Below are 17,364 nucleotides of genomic sequence, written 5' to 3'. Positions count from 1 at the left end.
CTCCTAGAAAGCTAGCAGATTAAGGTAAATCAGCGACATGGATCGAGAGATCAGCCCGCCACCTCGCAAACGGAGGAAGCTCTCTGCGCCGTCTGACGCCGATCCGAAGGACCAAACGCCAGTTCCCACAGACAGCTCTCGAAGCATTCGCATCTTCGCGTGGAACATCAATGGAATTAGACCTTTTCTGCAGCAAACAATAACAAGTTTCTTTAAAAGTGCTACGACAGCCTCTTCTTCTACCACCTTCAAGGAATGCTCTCTCCGCGCATTGCTTCATCGCCATCATTGGCCTCAGCTCCTCCTTTTACAAGAGGTGAAGATCAACCAGCATGATGAAGCTACTCAAAAGGCCGTTCGCATTGCCGTAAATCGACCTTGTCAATCCGTTGATGATGGCCCAAGCTACATAGTGCATTTCACGCTTCCCCGAGATGCCCATAACGCAAGGGGTTTCGGAGGGAAAATATACGGTATCGCCAGTATCGTTCGTTCGGATTTCTTTGATTGCTCCGTTGTAAATATCAGAGATGTCGATTGGGATTTAGAGGGCCGAGTTCATATCATCGAGTTGAAGCAAAAGATTGCCATATTCAACATCTATGCTGTCAATGGAACGAACAACGCATATCGATCTCCGACCACGGGAGCAGTAATCGGTACCAGGCATGACCGCAAGCTTGATTTTCACAAGCTACTACTCCAAGAATGCAAGAGCATGGAAGCACTTGACTGGGACGTAATCCTCGCTGGAGACTTAAACGTTGCGAGAAGTCTACTGGATGGTTGGCCAGGCTTACGGACATTCCCCGAAGAGCACGTCAAGAACTGGCAAGACTTCAACGACAAGTTTTTTGACGACGAAGACGGTTTACGAGCAGCAGATGTTTGGAGGAAGTTGAAAGGATCTGAGAGACGATATACTTACTTTCCACGAGGCGTACCTTGGGGTAGCAGCTGTGATCGGGTAGATCTAATCATTGGTAGTAGACGCTTTTTCGAAGCCGGACATGTTCTTGACACCGGCATCTTGGACAGCGCGGAAGAAAGGGGACCGAGTGATCACGTTCCGCTGTGGGTAGAAATAAAAGCAGATCAACGAGAAGAGCATGGTGAAGGAGATGCGGTGACGCTAAATCTGGCGCAGACAGCGTCACTAAATTCTCGACGACCGAAGCCAGACAGCACAGCATGATAAGTTGCTAAACAACAGGTCTTTCAACGCTTTTTACCGCTGCTTGGGATGGCCTGTGATTGGTTTGCCAAAGTCCGTTGCAGCTACTATAGCGAGTCACAAATCTCCCTTTGACATCTGCAAACGTTGCTTTCAGAGCCTCTACCTTCACTTCCCACGCCACGTAACAAGGAGTGTCGGCAGCCTCGAGAACGCGTATAAAACCGTAGAAGACAAATCTTGGTACTTATATTCCTCAACTTGCTCTCCACCTCTCCCACCATTACCACCCACTAACTACTGCTTCTAACTGTCATCTTTTTTAGATAAGCAGCTACTGCAAGAGCCAAAAGCTGTAACACCAAGCATACAACACACACCACACCAATCTTCAAGGGACATTCAGTCGCTATGTATGGCTATCCTTTTGGACCTGCTGGCCACACTGGCATGTCCCAGGCGCAGATCTGCCGCGAAATGCTAATGAAAGAGCGAGTTCCTCGGAACTCGCCACTCTTGCGCCCTTTCCCAATACCGCAATCAGAGATCGAGGTACTGGGAGACATGTACATGGAAATCTTCGGTCCCCATTCAGAAGAGGAGAAGCGAGAAATACGACGCGCCTTCAACAATATTCTGAATGCGTTTGGCAGGCCACCGAAGAGGAGCTTCTACTTCAAGCTTTTCCGCTCGTTGGATACCTTCCTTTTCTCTTCCGAGCTGGCGCACCGAGTCTACCTTACCATGGGAGAGGATCGACCGAATATATCCTCCTTGGTGCGGAGAATCCAACGAGACCGTATGGGCATCATGATGAACGTAGTCAACGCCCGTGTACACGGTCCGGCCTTGCACTGGGGACGATTTCTCCACGCCCTGGCCCACACTTTCTTGGAAATCGAGCTCGGCAGACACATCGACTGCGGCGGACTCATGCGTGTACACGAACAGGTTTTCTACACGGTCATGTGCATTATCGACGAAGCGCTGAACCGGGATGGGCCGATCGTCAAGTTCTGCAAGATGGATGCCTGGTGGATCCAGGAGTTTAGGCATACGTGGTACCACGACTTCAAGCGCTCGATGGCTGCTGATTTGCGTGGTCAGCGTGGACACCGTTATGAGGGCTATGACGGAGTGCCTGGTTTCGGTGGTTTCGGCGCCTACAGTTTCAACGTGAATGCCTTCAACAAATTCGCGTACGAGGAGGATAATATGGACCAGAGCTACGAACCTAACTACGACAATGACGACGAAGATCTGGGTAGCGGCCTTGGAGACGACGACGACTTCGATTTCGATCCGTTCGGGCCTCCCCCAGGAGCCCGAGGGCCCTCTGGATTTGGCAGTTCTCGTGGCGGGTTTGATGGTGCTCGCGGGGGCCGTGATAGCAGCCGCTGGGGGAGCAGCCGTCCAGAAAGCAACCCTCGTGGAGGCCGTAGTTCCAGCGGCTCCTCGTACAAAGGAGGATGGGGAGAGGACTCCGACAGCGATGGCGAAGGACCTGGGGGTTATGGGGACTTCGGCACCTCGAAGTCGGGATTTGGTAGTCGAGGAGGCTTCAGCACCTCTAACTCAGGACCTGGAGGTCGTGACGGTTTTGGTTCGAGTAGACGCGGTGGCTTCGACGGCGGGCCTCGAGGTGGATTTGGCGGCGGGCCTCGAGGTGGCTACGGCGGCGGGTTCCGCGGTGGTTTCGGTGGAGGTGGGTTCCGCGGGAACTTTGGTGGAGGTGGATTCCGTGGGGGTTTCGGTGGAGGTGGATCAGAATTCGAGGGTATGAAGCCGAAACTGGAGATCGACCCTTACGAGGTCCTCGGCCTCACCCGCAACGCAACTGCGGCCGAGATCAGGAAGGCATACCACAAGGTGGCCAGAGACAATCACCCGGACCGTGTTCAAGGGGGAGAGAAGGAGAAAGAGGCGGCCGGAAAGAAGATGACTGACATCAACCTGGCAAATGAGATTCTCTCGGACGAGAAGAAGAGGCGGGATTATGACAATGGACTGTTGTAGGCTCGGTTTTGCTGACTTGAGGGATGCTCAGCGTCTTCTATCAGATTTGATATAGGTACTCAAGGGTGATCGGTACAGTATGTACCCCTCTTCATATTCGATGTGGATAAGTAGTAATGTCATTCACTTACAGGGCGTATAAACACTTCATCCTCTCACAGAGCGCGTGTGCGTAATGAGCTCCAGTTGTTTAATGACCCACCAAAAGATACCAAGCCCGTCAAAACATTGAGTGTGTATCTTGTCAAAAATTTGGGGACTACACACAAGCATGCTAAGCGGTAGCATGAAAGTACATATACACTAAAACTTTTGCACTGGATGCTAACACGACGTCGATTCGTAAGTGTGTAAGGGAAATTGGCGAGAATAAGGAAAGCTTTTTTATCTACGAAATATGCACTGATGGGCTCAAATCGACATGATACGCTGGAGTTCTGAATGTTGATGCAAAGATGAATTTGCAAAAGGATGCTAGTCGTCGTTATGAAGACCGTGGATAAAATACCGAAAAAAAAAAGCCATACCAGACTCCAGCGCCGTCCATAATGCTGCGTTTTCCTAGCCCATATAGCAACTCAGCCGATCAGATCTCCATTCCTAAGGACAAGGCTTCGAAGACTCTGCGGCGTTCATACGTAGCAGAAACCAAGGTTGCTGGTGTGGATCTGTAGCTTCTCCATCTGCGACACTATTTCTGCCTCTCGCCTCTTGAACTCTGCATTCTGTGCCCAAATCGCCCTAGCTCGAGAAGCCCATGTGGAGGCCGGCACCGTTCGCACCATATAGTCAACCTCCTCAACTTCCACGCAGGCCGTGCACAGACCAAGCCAGCACACTGGCGCCAACCTCTCGGTCGGCCCCTTGGGACCCTCAATGAACGCTGAATTAGCGACTTGGCGGTTGAGAGGACAGAAGGACGGAGGTGGTCGGTACATGCGCTTGTAGGCAGCCATAACGCATGAGTTGAGTTCGTAGTTTTCCGTCAAGTACGCCGTGATCTCTCTCATAAGCTGGCGCGATGGATGCGTGGGATTGTACAAAGGCTCTTCCCTCATGAGATGCTGTTCCAACAGGATACATTGACGAGTGTGGTCGACGAGCAAGCCAACAAGGCGGTTCGTGAAGCGAATATTGCCGGGGAGATTGCGACGCTCCCAGATTGCTTTGACTTGCTCCGCAGGCAGCTGGAATTGCGAGTAGGAGTTTGAGATGCTCATGTCGATGTAGCGACCATATTCTTCGCACTCTTGATGGAAACCGAAGAAGCTGAAAGCCTGGTAGATATCGATGCAGTTTGATACCATCGGTCCCAGTTCGATGGGTTTGGATTGGTTTGTTCGCGCAGCTTCGCATAACCAGGTGATGAGGTAGGAGACACCATAGCTGGTTAGACTATTCCCGCGAAGGCGGATGCAATCCCCGTCATCAAGCTCTTGCAGAGTTTCCGGTTCTAGCTCTTCCCTCTGAAGAATCGACGTTTCGGGATTCTCATCGAAATGGTAAAGATAGTTGAAGAATTTTGGGCAATATTGGGACAGGACGTTGACAGGTGCGCTGGTGATGTACTCGTAGTCGGGCTCGATGTAGATTGGAACTGATTCGATCTTTTGAAGACTATCAGGAGTTGCGTTGGTGACGTCTTGTGATGTGATGACTAGAGACATCTCAGTCGCGGAGAGAGGAGCTTTTGGAAAAATGGAATGCATGATTTCAGTGAAATCGCAAGTCGAGTTGGCGCCCGGTTGATCAAACATGCTGGAAGAACAGATCGTTGGTCGCTGGGTTGTCGGTGAAAGCAAGGAAGGCGGGTTGTGAGCGGTGTTTGAGGTCCAGATTGTAAAAGTAGAAGTTGCGAGCAGACATTTTGAAGGCCGTTATCTACCTTATTGACGCTTGCTATTGTGACCTTGCTATTGTGAAGAGGTGGTGAATATAAACTCGCTTAGGTAATCGGCCAGTCTCCTCATTGGCTGAATCAGGCACTCAGGTGAAATGTCACCGAAGACAGAAGGAAGAAAGCCAAAAGATTCCAGAAGACTTGGTCATAACAAGCTAACGGCAATAGATCTACCTTCGTCATTGCATTTACCTTGATCGCGCACTAGAGTAGGTGTATTGTAATTTTGCCTGGATCTTCTTCTCGGGACGAAAAATATCCAACGACGGTGAGGTGGGCGAATACGATGTCATCTCAGGTGCTTATTTAGTGAACGTACATTGGTACACAGCTACTATACACAATGATAGAGTGGGTAGTGCAGTGGCCATCAACCTCAAGAGGGTATGAGAGTGACAAGAACGATTGAGGTTGGGACGAAAGCCCTAGTCAGCGTATGCTATCTGATCGTCTCGCGGTATTTGACTCGCTCGTGAAAGCCTACGGACTTACTGGCGTATCTTAATGACAACCCCTCGTACGACCATAAGACTAGTGTGTATATTGTTCTTGCCACCGGCTCTGTTCTCGTTCCCATCGCCTTGCTGCTGTTCTTATGGAAGTCTATGGATCTTGGACATTTGCGGTGGATGCGCAAGTAGATAACTGCCAAGGCTAATATGATCAACGAGAGGAAAAGGAGGCTCGAAGAAGAGATTGGCGTGAGGAAGACGATCTTTGAGGGGCTGCTTGGGAGCTTCAACTGCCTTGGTGCTTGGCCGTTGGATTGCGTAGTTTTGAGGGTTTGCGACTGGAGAGAACGGTTGGTCCTTGAAATGCGGTGTTGTTGGCTATCCGTGGAAACGTAGAGCTGAAGTAAGTATTCTAAATGTTCTCTTGAACGAGTCCTCAGTGCCCAAGAATGCGGTATTGAAACGTGAGCCCTATCTGTCTAAGGTAAGACATCTTCACAAACAAGTATACGCACGCTTGAATCATGCATGCAGACTCAAGAGAGAGAACAAGGAGCTTCGTTGATAAAAGATCCCGTTGATGCCCAATATACAACATACGCCGAGAGTATGCCCTTTCCTCCAAAGAATGGGGTTGCATCATCAGGTGAATCTGACGTTTCCACCTTGGCGACGTGAGTCCCAGTGCCTCTGATCCAGAGTCATAGCCAGTTCCGAGAATCAAGAAATCATCAGGAAATCCCCCACCGCTCTGTTTTGTCCTTCTCCGTCCCCTTCCCTTCGTTGAAATTGTCTATGTGGTCGGGTTGGGGTTCATCTGCTCGACTATTAGACTCTGCAACTTCCAGGAATTTGGTATCCGGCTGTCTAGTACCTTTCGCTTGCCACCGGTCATCGTGACGTTCACGAATCGGCGGGTATAAGTTATTCTCTTCTTGGCGCGGCCCTTGGGGGTCTTCTTCTTCTCCTGGGGTTCGACCTGATACATCTCCGTCAGCAAGTGTTGCTTCCAGCGCCGCAGTGTTCATGTGTCTTCGGCCTCCGTTTGTTCATCCCCGCATCCGTCCTCAATCTCTCAATGTATTAAGCTTAGCGTACCTTTGGTGTCTGCGACTTGACCTTTCCGGCACGAGCGAGGGATCCGTGGACCTTTCCCATGATTGCGGTTTGTGGGTGTCGAGTTCTTCTGGGTGGCGAATCGAGTGTTAGTCGGTTGTTTGAAGAGGTGCGAGAATGCGCAGAGTCGGAATGTAACAGGAGCAGCGCAATGGTTTCTTTGAGATGCCGCGATAGACTTACAGGATGGACGACGGGTGTCTTGATTGTGGGTGGTGACTCTTAGACACTGCGGACGATGAGGTCAAAATCGCTGTTGGATTTAAGCGAGAGCTGAGTCACTGGTAATTCTCGTGAAATCTATAGTAGCGTGACTTAATATGCCTATATCAGTATGAATGTTACAGTGCGGGGAGACGACTCGATGTCAGCACCAACTTCTCCAACGTTTGAAGAGATATACGAGTTCACTTGAAAGAGTTATTACGAGGAATGTATCAAACTTCAGGATATTATTCTCAGTTTTGCTGAGACCCATCAAGACGAACTTTGGTAGAGAAATTCACGTGCGCTGTCGGAACGGCAATGCTCGGCCCAACTCCGCCTCCAGCTCCGTTTCATGATATCAACGATCAACTTCCTGCTTCACGCCTCAACAACGCCTCTTCCAGACCGCTGTCTTTCTTGTCTTGCTTCTCACTGAACTCTGCCAGTTGATCTCCAGCTTCTCGTACCTCTTAGCAGCTCACTAACCATTCCGGCTGCGGCCAGCGACCTTGATCATGCGCTTCTCTCTAGCTCCACTGCCCCTCTTAGCCAGCCTCACCTGGGCATCTTCGCTCCCATCGCCTCAACACATATTCTCAAACCCCGAAGACCCTTCCTCGACGACCTATCGCATCCCTACCCTCCACGAGTCCGCCATCCAAGCTCGTCGTATCCTCCACCTTACCTCCATTGGCACCTTGTCAACCATATTTCCATCCTCCCAGCTCCCATGGCCAACAGAAAACCGACCCTCAGATGTCGCCGGCGCCCCGATAGGGCTAATGGACTATTTCGCCGACTGCGAGCCTGCGACGGGTAACCCCACCATCCTCGCCATCTCTATCGCAACCTCGTTCAAGAACGTCGCTGCCGGGAGCAACATCACCTTATCCCTGCGGTGGGTCCCGCCATTCTCGCATTTCAAGCCTCCAGTGCACATTAGCGCGGCTGCCCTGCCGCGGTTCTCCCTCGTTGGCCACCTCGAGGAGCTGAGTGAGGAGGAGGCGAAGAGCGGGCATGTCGCTGGGTGCTTCGTGAAGTACCACCCGGACGCACACGCGTGGCTGCCCGGAAATCGGATCCACGAGAGCAAGTGGGTGCGGCTGGTCGTGAAGGAAGTCTACTGGATCGGCGGCTTCGGCGACCGCGCGTACATTGGATGGATACCGTTGAAGGAGTGGCAGAATGTCACCGCGGAGGAGGTCAAGCAGTGCCGCCTACCCGGCGAGTCGAAGAAGACAGGAGTGTGGTGGGGAACCGCATGGATGGCATCATTGTTTAGTTCAGAGGAGCCGCCGGAGTCGGTCGACTCGATTTGGGAGCTATAGTGTAACACACAGACGGACAGCCTCACGTGACACGGGTCTTGGATGTGGATATTTTTTGGAGAAATTTATTTAGGCATTATGACGCGAGACATTACGGGGGATCTCCCGGCCCCATAGACAGCTTCAGGTTAAGCAATAGCAGAAGTGAGACGTCTAGCGGGCACCTGGCTTATACAGGCATTTTTTTCCCCTTTTCCTCTCAACATTTGACCGTCCACATGGCATATACAAGCATCATCCCTTCGCTCTCCGAGCGCCCCGTTCATCACTGCGTAGAACTCCACTACAGCGTCTTCCGCGCAAGGCCACACCCCCACCCGCCTCATTCTTCCAGAACGTCAGATCATCATCGTCTCGCTGCGCGGCTGCTGCAGCGTTTAACCCTGCAGCAGCCTTAGCCGACGACATCGTATTCTCTGAACCCTCAAACTCCCTATACCAGCCTCCCCAGCCCAACCCGCTCGCCCGCACGCAGAGACCTCAGTCACAAAAAACCCATCCCATCCATCTCCTCACGACTCATGGAGCCGCCTGAAACATGCAGCCCCGTTATGTGCCCAACCGCGCACGACAGCCTCGCACCCGCGTCACACAACCAACCCCATCCCCACCGCCGCCCCGTCGCACAACCCAAGGCTCACCACCACAACGCTAGCCCACCCCTCCCCCATCCCACAGCATGCGTAGCGTACCACTGCATTGTGCCCGTCCCACTCGCGCGGCGGCGGATCCGCAATGCAGCCCACACCACGCGCTGCCCCGTCGCACCGCGAGAGCACCTTAAAACGACATCTCGCACAGTTGCCGAGGCTCGCCCCCATGCAGCTGCCCGCCGCTCGAATTGCTTCCATTTGCGGAGGGATTTCTGGGAAGTGGTCGCTTGCTTGCCGTTTGTAGGAGCCCAGCACCCAGCAATCCGCTAGGTTGGGCCCATGATGTCGGCCGGCTCTCTTCGCATTGCCCGTCGGCCCTGCGTTGGACCCTGGACGCGGCCCGAAATTGGGCTGTTAGGGGGTGTCGGATACCGCGGATGAGGTGGTTCCCGTTGAAGTGATTAAAGGGGTTATATAGGCGCTGTTATAGGGCTTAGATAGGGAGGTGGTGGTGCGGTGAGATGAGGGATGTGGGAGAGGAGATGTGGAAAGGAGGTTGTGTATCGTGGTGAAGAAGAGGGGGATGAAATAGAAAAAGGTCACGTGATTGAGGCGAGGTATTCAGCTTTTGACTTGAATGTGCAGGACGACGGAAAGATGTTTAAAGAACCTGAATAGGACAAGAGGTAATATAGAAGATGATAGAGATCCGAACTCTTGACAGAGATACTTCGAAGATTGCTGGCGTGCTCTGAGTTCATCTCACTATGTATGGCTAAATCTCGTCCGACAGTAGATGCCTGGTTACCTTAGTATTCGTGCATGTTGCCGGCACGTCGCTGAGCTACAGTGTTCTTTCCTCCATTTCTGGCGCCAACTGCAAAAGGCTCTGGGTCGTTGTCGATACGCATAGTTGAACGCTCATGCAAACTGAGAACAACTCCGCTTGAAACCCACACTACGCAAGGGAGAACAGAAGCGATATCAAAAGCCCACATCTCGGCCGTCGAGAAACGGGGACAACCGCCACCAGTTCCACACGCGAAAGCGAGCCGTGCCCCTTCGTCTACCGGACTGATCTGCGCACGCGAGGCGGAGTATTTCCATTTGGAGACAGGAGGCGTGCATCTGCCTCCACATCCACTCGTGCTTTTTCTCGTGCAACGGGCGCGGTTGGCTCCCCCGCGGTTGCCCACGGACGGATCCGCGTCTTCCCGACCCGATAATTGTTTGCTTTTTGAGTGGTAATGTTCGCGGCGTAGTGCGTATGTAACCTCCGACTTTGCGCATGCAGGCCAGACCAGACCAGTGCCAATATAGCCTCCGCGTGGGTGGCAATAATGGGGGTTCAATTTCACAGTATGTAAAGGCGCTGACGCACTATCTCTTCAGGTTCGCGAGGTGGCCGTCGACGATGGGACAAAAGCAAAGAAGCTCAAAGGCCCTGCATGCGCAGTACGAGCAAGGCTGGCTTGGCAAACGCGAGAAGGCGGGATGGCGGATGCGGTTCTGGTTCTGGATGGCGATGTTCGGCTACTTTTGCTTTTTATTCGGCTGCTTGGGATTTGGGCTTGGGATGTGCTGCAAGGCTGGCGTGTTTGTCGCGCTTGCACGTCCCCGATGGATGCAGTAGTGGCTTTGTACTTCGTATCGAGCCTTACACATGCTACGATGTTTGCTTCCAAAAGTTCGACTGCGGGATGTGCGGATAATGTGATATGTGACCGTTCTTTGTGACTGGTTACCGACGGCCGGTCGATGACAGGTGACAGGCGCCTCATCTGCATCTCGCGTTGCACTGAGTGGATTGACACTTGTGGAGCGCAGCGTGTGGTCCCGTCGGGAGGATTATGTGGCGCGTAGATAAGCGGATAGAAGTCATGGACTTCTGACTTTGGACGACGCTTCTACGCCGTCGCAGACGGCTGGTGCGGCATTTATGGCATGATGCGGTACGGGTAGTAAGCGGTGCGGCGCGCAGAGGGTTTGAGTTTGCGTTATGGCTTCTTGGTGTTGTACGGAATGCATTGAATCATGCAAGAGTTTTAGGCTACGGGATGCGGCGGGTCGAAGTGGAGGTGATCGTCGTCCTTGTTCCTTCTGGAAGATGGTTATCCAATCAGTAAGTTATTTGCAGCAAAATACTCCGAAAGCATGCGTTTCCTGCTGTAATAGATGTAAATGTAGAGCCAAGCGCTTGGGAGAAGACTGAAGGCGGTTTGCTTCTTTTTAATGAAATAGACAGGTCGTCGGAGAAATCTCCGCAACTACCCAAGGTCTCGTAGGGATGAGCTACCTAAGTAGATATGCCTTCTCGATCTTTCAAAGGTGGATCCTAGAGGAGCGCACAAAGCTTGTTGGCTGCGTCTACCTTCCCATCAGTCAAGCTGCATAATGATACCCTGAAGCAGCGTGCATCATGGTGCCACTTGCTTTTGCATATTCGATTAAATCCACCCACACATGTATTCATCCTAAGAAGCAACATATTTACGATCTACATGAGCTAACGGGCAGAGCACGCCTCAAAGCAGAGGCTAGTTCCTAACTATGTTGCTGTACGGTGAGAGTGACACGTCGGCCAGCATGAAGCTGTGGCTGTATGTACGTCCATTCCACTCCGAGGCAAGGGAGTAGCTAAGGCGTCCCTGCTAACGCAGTCCGGATTTGTAGCGTTCAGACTCGATGCTCGCATGCCCGCTCTCTCGATTGATATGTGTTTGTCAAAGGCTGGTTGTTTGGCTATCGCCACGCGTTGTAGGGTCGTTGTGGATATGAAGGTGTGAAGTTGCCATGGAATGAACGGGTCGAAACTAGCTAAGCGATGGGGAAAATGTGTATGAGAGTGTCCGCAGGCTTTAGAGAGAATCTATGTACTTTGTTGGAAAAAGTACTCGTAAGACAGTTGCCGTATCAAAAAAAGCCCTCATTCTTGGTTGAGAAAGAGCGTCTAGAATCCAGGCTGCATACTTCACTTCTGTGCTTCGTTCCAGCAGCTTCGCAAGCCAAACAGCCTGTCATCTTGGCTGAATACAAGCTACCAGCCGTAGTCTGATGTTTACAAGCCGTGCTGTTGAGATGGGAGACATCATGCTGATCCCTTTGGTCTCCGGTAGGTGGGAACATGTTGCTCATTTTAGATCTAGTACTCGTAGATTTAGCTCAGTGAATCCTCGTTCATAGGAATTTTAATATGTCGTGAGCAGACAGCGCCATGACCTTCTTTAATGCAACAAAGGGGCCTCACATTCCACGCGGGAGGATTATGGCGTGCCGCTCGTTCCAGCGAACCGAGTCAGCGCATGTCAGCGAACAGGCAAACCCACGTCAAGGAATGTAGGTAGTGTGTTCAGCTTGAATTGCTTTCTTGGGTCTCCCACGATTGTATCGCATAGAACCCAACAATCCCTAATGTACACGAATAATTCGACGATGGGGAATCAAAATGGTGTGGCCCAATAACCGCCAGGTGTTGGACGTCTGTTCCAAGCGAAAGAAAACACCGAAAAGCAAGGGCTAGTACGAGCGGAAGATCCATACTTCACAAAATGACCTTGTCTTGCAGCGCACACATTGGGTGGAGAATAGACACACCAGAGACAACGCCGGAGAAAATGCAGACAAGAAATGCAATACACAAACGCCATTTCTTCACCGCAGAACGCCGTCCGCGGTGCTTTGCACACATGGTATAGAGCTAGACTTCAACAGCCAAAACGAATGACATAACACTCTTTCAATGAAAAACTTTCCCCGCCGAGCATTGGTTTTGCGCCACAAACGCCGTTAGATCGCACTCGTCTCGGTGTGTTGTCAGGTTACGCTCTTTTTTTCCCGTAAATCATCATGATGTTGACATGACGTTGCCAGCGGCATGGCAGCCGCGTTCGTGCCGTTTCATGTTACTGCGCACGCTAAATGCTTTTCCGCACCCAGGTTGAGGGCACTTGTATGGCTTTTCGCCTGTGTGGCTATGGCTGTGAATGCGCAGACTGCTTGGTCTTGAGAAGGCCTTGTTACAGGTCGGGCAGATATAGCGGTCCGGCGACTGAGGAAAAGCGGACTGGCTAGACTGACTAATGTAGTGATGATGCTGCCATAGATTGCCAGGGTTCGCTGGGTTCGATGCTACTGGCATGGGCATCTGTTGGGGCGCGAAGTTTGATGGGAGAGGTCGTTGCTGATACATACCAGCAGCAGGGTAAGGATGAGTCTCTGGTGAGTAGAAGGATCCAGTAGACGCCGCACCGGGCGAGGAGGCGTACGGAGAGGTAACGTAGGGAGAGGCGTTGTACGGAGACATGGATTGCTGAGAGGGGAGTGAATGGCGCTTGATCATGGATGGGTTCGGGACGTGCTGCCGCTGTTGGTGCGGCTCCATGTTGTTGAGGGACTGGCCGAGATAGTACGGCTGTGGCGCTACCGAGGACTGCGTCGAGGCCGCGGATGGAGACTGGTTCCCGTCAACGACGGACTCCGGCTGCATGGGAGGCGTCGGCGGCAAAGTCATTCTGGGGTTGCTCACGATCGCTGGACCGAAAGCTTGCGCTGTCTGCTCCGGGCGGCTCTCTGGCTGCTGTGCAGAGATCGGGTTCTGCGGCGGATGCTGCGTCGAGGGCGACGGCTGCTGCTGCTGCTGGCTCTGGTGCGGGCTCATTCCGGCTGTGGGCTGTCAGTGGGAGGCCGCACAATGCGAGGTCACGCAGCAATGCGCCAAAGATGCTTACCGGTCTCGGAATTGGCTCTATCACCATCCGCGATGCCCAGCAGACTCGATATCGAGGGCAGCGAGGGCTTGTGCGCCTCCTCGACGGGCGGCGAGGGCGGCGACTGCGGCGCGCGGTAGTGGTAGTCCTGCTGTGAGTGGTGCTGGTGCTGGGGGTAGTGGTGGGCGGGCGGCTGGGGGACGTCGGTGGGGACGTGGTGGCGGTTCTGGTGAGCGTAGAAATGCTGCTGGTGTTGACGATGGTCGTACACCTCGCGATCCCTCCCGCTGGCGTGCACCATGCTAGCAAGCTGCATTTCTCATAGATCGCAGCAGAGGAGGCAGCAGAGAGCGGAGCAGCGAGCAGGCCAGCACGTAGACCAGAGAGCAGACCAGAGATTCGAAACGGGCCAGCGAGCAAAGCGGCGGGGCGTGCGGGTGGGCTGGGAGGCGGCCTTGTAGACGCTGCAGAGAGGGCGTTGGAGGAGTATATGGAGCAGCCGACGAGCCGTGACGGAGGCTAATGCGGCGACAGCGGGACAGGGCAGCGGGCCTGGTGAGGGTTCAAGTACACAGCACGTCTCTCCAAACGGTTGCCAGCAGGGTGGGTCTTGGGACAGGGTAGCGGCGCAGGCTGGACGAGGGCCCCGGTCGCGATAGGCACTGGCGCGACGTTGCGAGGGCGGCCCGTTATAAGAGAATTGGCCGCGCTCAGCGTTCGCAACGGCAGTGCAGGCTGGCGGCGCAACGAGCGTTGGAGCAGCGCCCTCCCTGCGGCCAGCAGGCTCTCGGGCAGGGACGGAGATCCACACGCACCCCGGCCGGACAATCTATACCGCGCCGGCTGTCGAGCGCTTTGGGGAATGACGCGAGCAGGGGCGCGTCAAGGACAGGCGGCGATGCGCCGCAGATCGACCAGGAGCGTAGCCGGCGGAGCGACACGGCGGCGAAAGCTCCCACGAGTCCAGCGTGACGGATAGAGTCCTCGGTTAGAGCGACAGAGGCGGGCGCCGCTGGGATGGCAGGCTGCTGGGCGGGTGCGGAGTGCGTGACAGCACTAGTGATAGGTGGTGATGGGTGATGGATGGGTGCTTCCTGGCGGCGACGCTGCGTGAGTCTGTTGGACGGCGCTCCCAGGGCTCGGGTCCCTCGAGCAGCGAATGACACAGGCCACGGCTCGATCGGAGAGCTGGCGATGGCCGGTGGTGGTTGAGGATGGTGTGGTGGGCCTGAGGCAGCAGCACGTGACGCGCACGGGACACGGCGACAGTGCGACGTGAGATCGGCCAGCGGGCTGCAAACCGCGCACAGCACAACACAACACAGCTGCAACGGCGCGCGAGGGCGGCGACGTTCGACAAGGCGGCTGGCGGCAGCGGCAGCGATCGGGCGACGGCGAGAGAGCAAACGGACGCGGGCAGGTGGTTCGACGGGACAGCACGCAGCGAGGGCGCATGGATGAGACGACCGAAAGAGAAGAGACAGGCCTCACGCTTTAAGCACCCTGGCTGCCGTCCTGGGCCGTGTCGCCTGGAGAGGGAAGAGGACACACGGCACTTTAGTCTGCGCCAGCCGCCTTGGGGTGGGAGCAATAAGCGTCCCGCCCTGCTGGGGTGTAGTGCCAGAAAAAGCGTGCTCCCAGGCGAGCGAGGCGCCCACCGCCAGCTGCAGAAGCAGTCTATTCGACTGCGCGCTGGGCCGCCGGCCGCTGATCGCGCAGTGTCAAGCAGTCTGGCTGGAAACCTCCGAGCGAACGGCTCGAGGGCGCTCAACGACGATCTCCGCATGGCTGATCTGAGGGCGGCGGCGTCGACGCCGGCTCCAGTCCTTGGTCCAGCGGCTACTCGTCTCTCCACGTCGCTGGCGCCGGTGTTTGGCCTGAGCCAACAGGTGGTCTCGCCGTGTGGCTGCACCGCGCATCTGACTCGCTGCTCGGCGTCGTGGTGCTGATGCCGCGATCCTCTCACGATGTCCCCGTCCGGGGGCTCGGCGGCCTCGCCGACAGGCGTACGTAGGTACAGAAATGCGACTAGGTACGGAGGGCATGCGTTTCAGGGAGCCCTGGGGGCGCGGAGCGTGGGCGGACAGGCAAGCGCGGGAAGCAAAAAGAACGAAGCCAGCAGAGTGGAGCATGTCGCCGGGAAGAGAGCGGATCGAGGCTGGCGCGCTGCGTGCAGCAGCAGTTCCGTTTAGCAATCTGCGGCGGGCTTGGGGGCGTCGAGACTGCAGCGGATTTGCAGTGGAGGTGCAGGATGCGATGCCCGTGAGGGCGGATGGCGGCTTTTCGCCATAGCCTTGGCGCGCTGTGTGTGGAGGATGATCTGGTGCGGGTCGATCAAATGCAGACCCGCCTAGCACAAACCTGGGAGCCCACGTTGGCGCGCTGTCACCACTCACCACCCGCAAGCAGATGCTAGAGATGCCAGCTTCCCAGCCCGGCGCGCGCCCGATGACGGAGCCGAGTCGCGGTGTCAGAATCAGGCGTCGCAGCTAGGCGTCTCCATAATCAGGCGTTGATTCCAGGACTCCCGCCCAAGGACTCTCTCTACCGGGCCACACGCAAGACCTGACGACGCGCTCTCGAAGCAGCGCGCCACATCTCCGCATCGACGCGGCCGATTCGCATTCCTCCGGCGTCCAGTGTCTGCACTCGCGGCATCACTGCGGCACCGCATCGTCGATACAGCGGGTCGCGGCCGATTCCCAGAGAGCACCGTCGACGACCCTGGCAACCGGATCCTCCCGCGCCATCAGCCATCATCTCGTCGCTCATCCGCAGTCAGCAGCCCAGCGTCAGCCATCACCGCTATTCGTGTCTATTCTCGCCAGTGGCGACCATCGGCAGCCCATCGTCGCCTCGTCAGCGTCGCCGCGCCGCCCGCGGTCGCGCAGCCCTTCACACGGGTGATACCAGATCCTCCACGAGGCGGTCCAATGGTGCCGCCGTTCGCGTGGCTCGCGGGCGTGATAGGCGGGGCTGGAGATTGACCAAGGGCCGTCAAAGGGCGCTGGTATTGGGAGCTGCTCTCGTGACATGGGATGGCTGTCGCACGATGCCCAGAGGAAGAGTTGTCCCGGGCTCCCGGATACGACACACGCACAGCGTCGGGCTGTGGAGATGACAGCATCCTGCAGCGTCGCCTGCTGGCACCCGACAGGACAGCCAGTGCGGAGAGCGGCCGCAGGACTGGCCGCGACAAACGAAAGCGCCCGGTCTGAGGTGCAGAGGGGCAGATGCAGATGAGAAGGAGAGGCAGCCTTTCGCCGAACTGCGGTGCTCGCCCGAGGGAGCGGCATTTTCGGGCAGGGGAGGGCCTTGGTGTGCATGATCTGCCGGGAGAGTTGACGGCGACGGCTGGGGGCCGCAAGGATGGACGTGGCAGCGCACGCCTTGGCCCGTCCCTGGAGCCCTGGAGCGCGAGAGCTTAACGACTGGGCCAGGTGGAGCGGCAGAGGGCGATCGTTCGGCTGCTTCCCCAAGCCGAAGGCGTCTAGAAGCCCGTCCCGTCACCGCCGCTCGTGCAACCTCCACCACCGGCGGGCGTCTGGAGGCGAGGGCGTTGTCCTTGATGAGCATCGTCACCTCCCGCTCTCGCATCCCGAACTTCTCCCCCAACCCGCCGCTGAAGCAGACCTCGGGAGCCCACCCGGCAGGAGAAGGAGCAGGGTGGAACGTGCGGATTCGCGCGATCCTGGCCGTGGGCCCTACCCGGCTTCACCAGCGTTGACGACTGCGCGGTCTGCTCGCCGGCGCCGGGCCACTCGGCCGCTCATCTGCAGCGTTCGCCGTCGGCCAGCATCGTCGACTGCCGAGCCGTGTGGTCGTCTCAAAGCAGCAGCGTGCTGCAAACCTCACACCAGATGCACTCTCGG

The 17,364-nt window shown here is 55.4% G+C and overlaps 6 protein-coding genes across 6 annotated transcripts; 3 read left to right on the top strand and 3 right to left on the bottom strand.

Annotated features, from left to right (window-relative positions):
- Window positions 1–28: 28 nt before the first annotated feature.
- On the top strand, window positions 29–1,087 carry BDZ99DRAFT_416006 (exodeoxyribonuclease III; the record flags this gene model as incomplete). The annotated part of the gene is made up of 1 exon (XM_033716776.1): window positions 29–1,087. A coding segment is annotated over exon 1 (1,050 nt), but the record flags the coding sequence as incomplete, so codon positions are not given.
- A 131-nt stretch (window positions 1,088–1,218) lies between these two features.
- BDZ99DRAFT_301178 (DnaJ-domain-containing protein) lies at window positions 1,219–3,534 on the top strand. The gene is made up of 2 exons (XM_033714195.1): window positions 1,219–3,267; window positions 3,324–3,534. Exon 1 carries the CDS (start codon window positions 1,586–1,588, stop codon window positions 3,188–3,190), a length of 1,605 nt encoding a protein of 534 aa, XP_033576951.1. The 5' UTR covers window positions 1,219–1,585; the 3' UTR covers window positions 3,191–3,267; window positions 3,324–3,534.
- A 95-nt stretch (window positions 3,535–3,629) lies between these two features.
- Window positions 3,630–4,249, bottom strand: BDZ99DRAFT_462608 (uncharacterized protein; the record flags this gene model as incomplete). The annotated part of the gene is made up of 1 exon (XM_033719885.1): window positions 3,630–4,249. A coding segment is annotated over one exon (427 nt), but the record flags the coding sequence as incomplete, so codon positions are not given.
- A 2,086-nt stretch (window positions 4,250–6,335) lies between these two features.
- Window positions 6,336–6,700, bottom strand: BDZ99DRAFT_387633 (ribosomal protein S30; the record flags this gene model as incomplete). Its single annotated transcript, XM_033715526.1, has 3 exons — window positions 6,336–6,359; window positions 6,417–6,521; window positions 6,641–6,700. 3 exons carry the CDS (start codon window positions 6,698–6,700, stop codon window positions 6,336–6,338), a joined length of 189 nt encoding a protein of 62 aa, XP_033576949.1.
- A 710-nt stretch (window positions 6,701–7,410) lies between these two features.
- BDZ99DRAFT_353406 (uncharacterized protein) lies at window positions 7,411–8,115 on the top strand (the record flags this gene model as incomplete). Its single annotated transcript, XM_033714559.1, has 1 exon — window positions 7,411–8,115. A coding segment is annotated over one exon (705 nt), but the record flags the coding sequence as incomplete, so codon positions are not given.
- Window positions 8,116–12,630: 4,515 nt separating this feature from the next.
- BDZ99DRAFT_487951 (uncharacterized protein) lies at window positions 12,631–13,793 on the bottom strand (the record flags this gene model as incomplete). The annotated part of the gene is made up of 2 exons (XM_033722874.1): window positions 12,631–13,448; window positions 13,514–13,793. 2 exons carry the CDS (start codon window positions 13,791–13,793, stop codon window positions 12,631–12,633), a joined length of 1,098 nt encoding a protein of 365 aa, XP_033576947.1.
- Window positions 13,794–17,364: the final 3,571 nt, after the last annotated feature.

This window comes from Mytilinidion resinicola (assembly GCF_010093595.1).
Source record: "Mytilinidion resinicola strain CBS 304.34 unplaced genomic scaffold BDZ99scaffold_9, whole genome shotgun sequence".
NCBI classification, from domain to species: domain Eukaryota; kingdom Fungi; phylum Ascomycota; class Dothideomycetes; order Mytilinidiales; family Mytilinidiaceae; genus Mytilinidion; species Mytilinidion resinicola.
The sequence above is the reverse complement of the archived record's forward strand: the minus strand, read 5'-3'. Positions and strand labels throughout refer to the sequence as shown.

What these genes read in the sequence shown, in the direction of transcription:
- BDZ99DRAFT_301178 (XM_033714195.1), top strand. Translation starts at nt 1,586, where the DNA reads ATGTATGGCTATCCTTTTGGACCTGCTGGCCACACTGGCATGTCCCAG.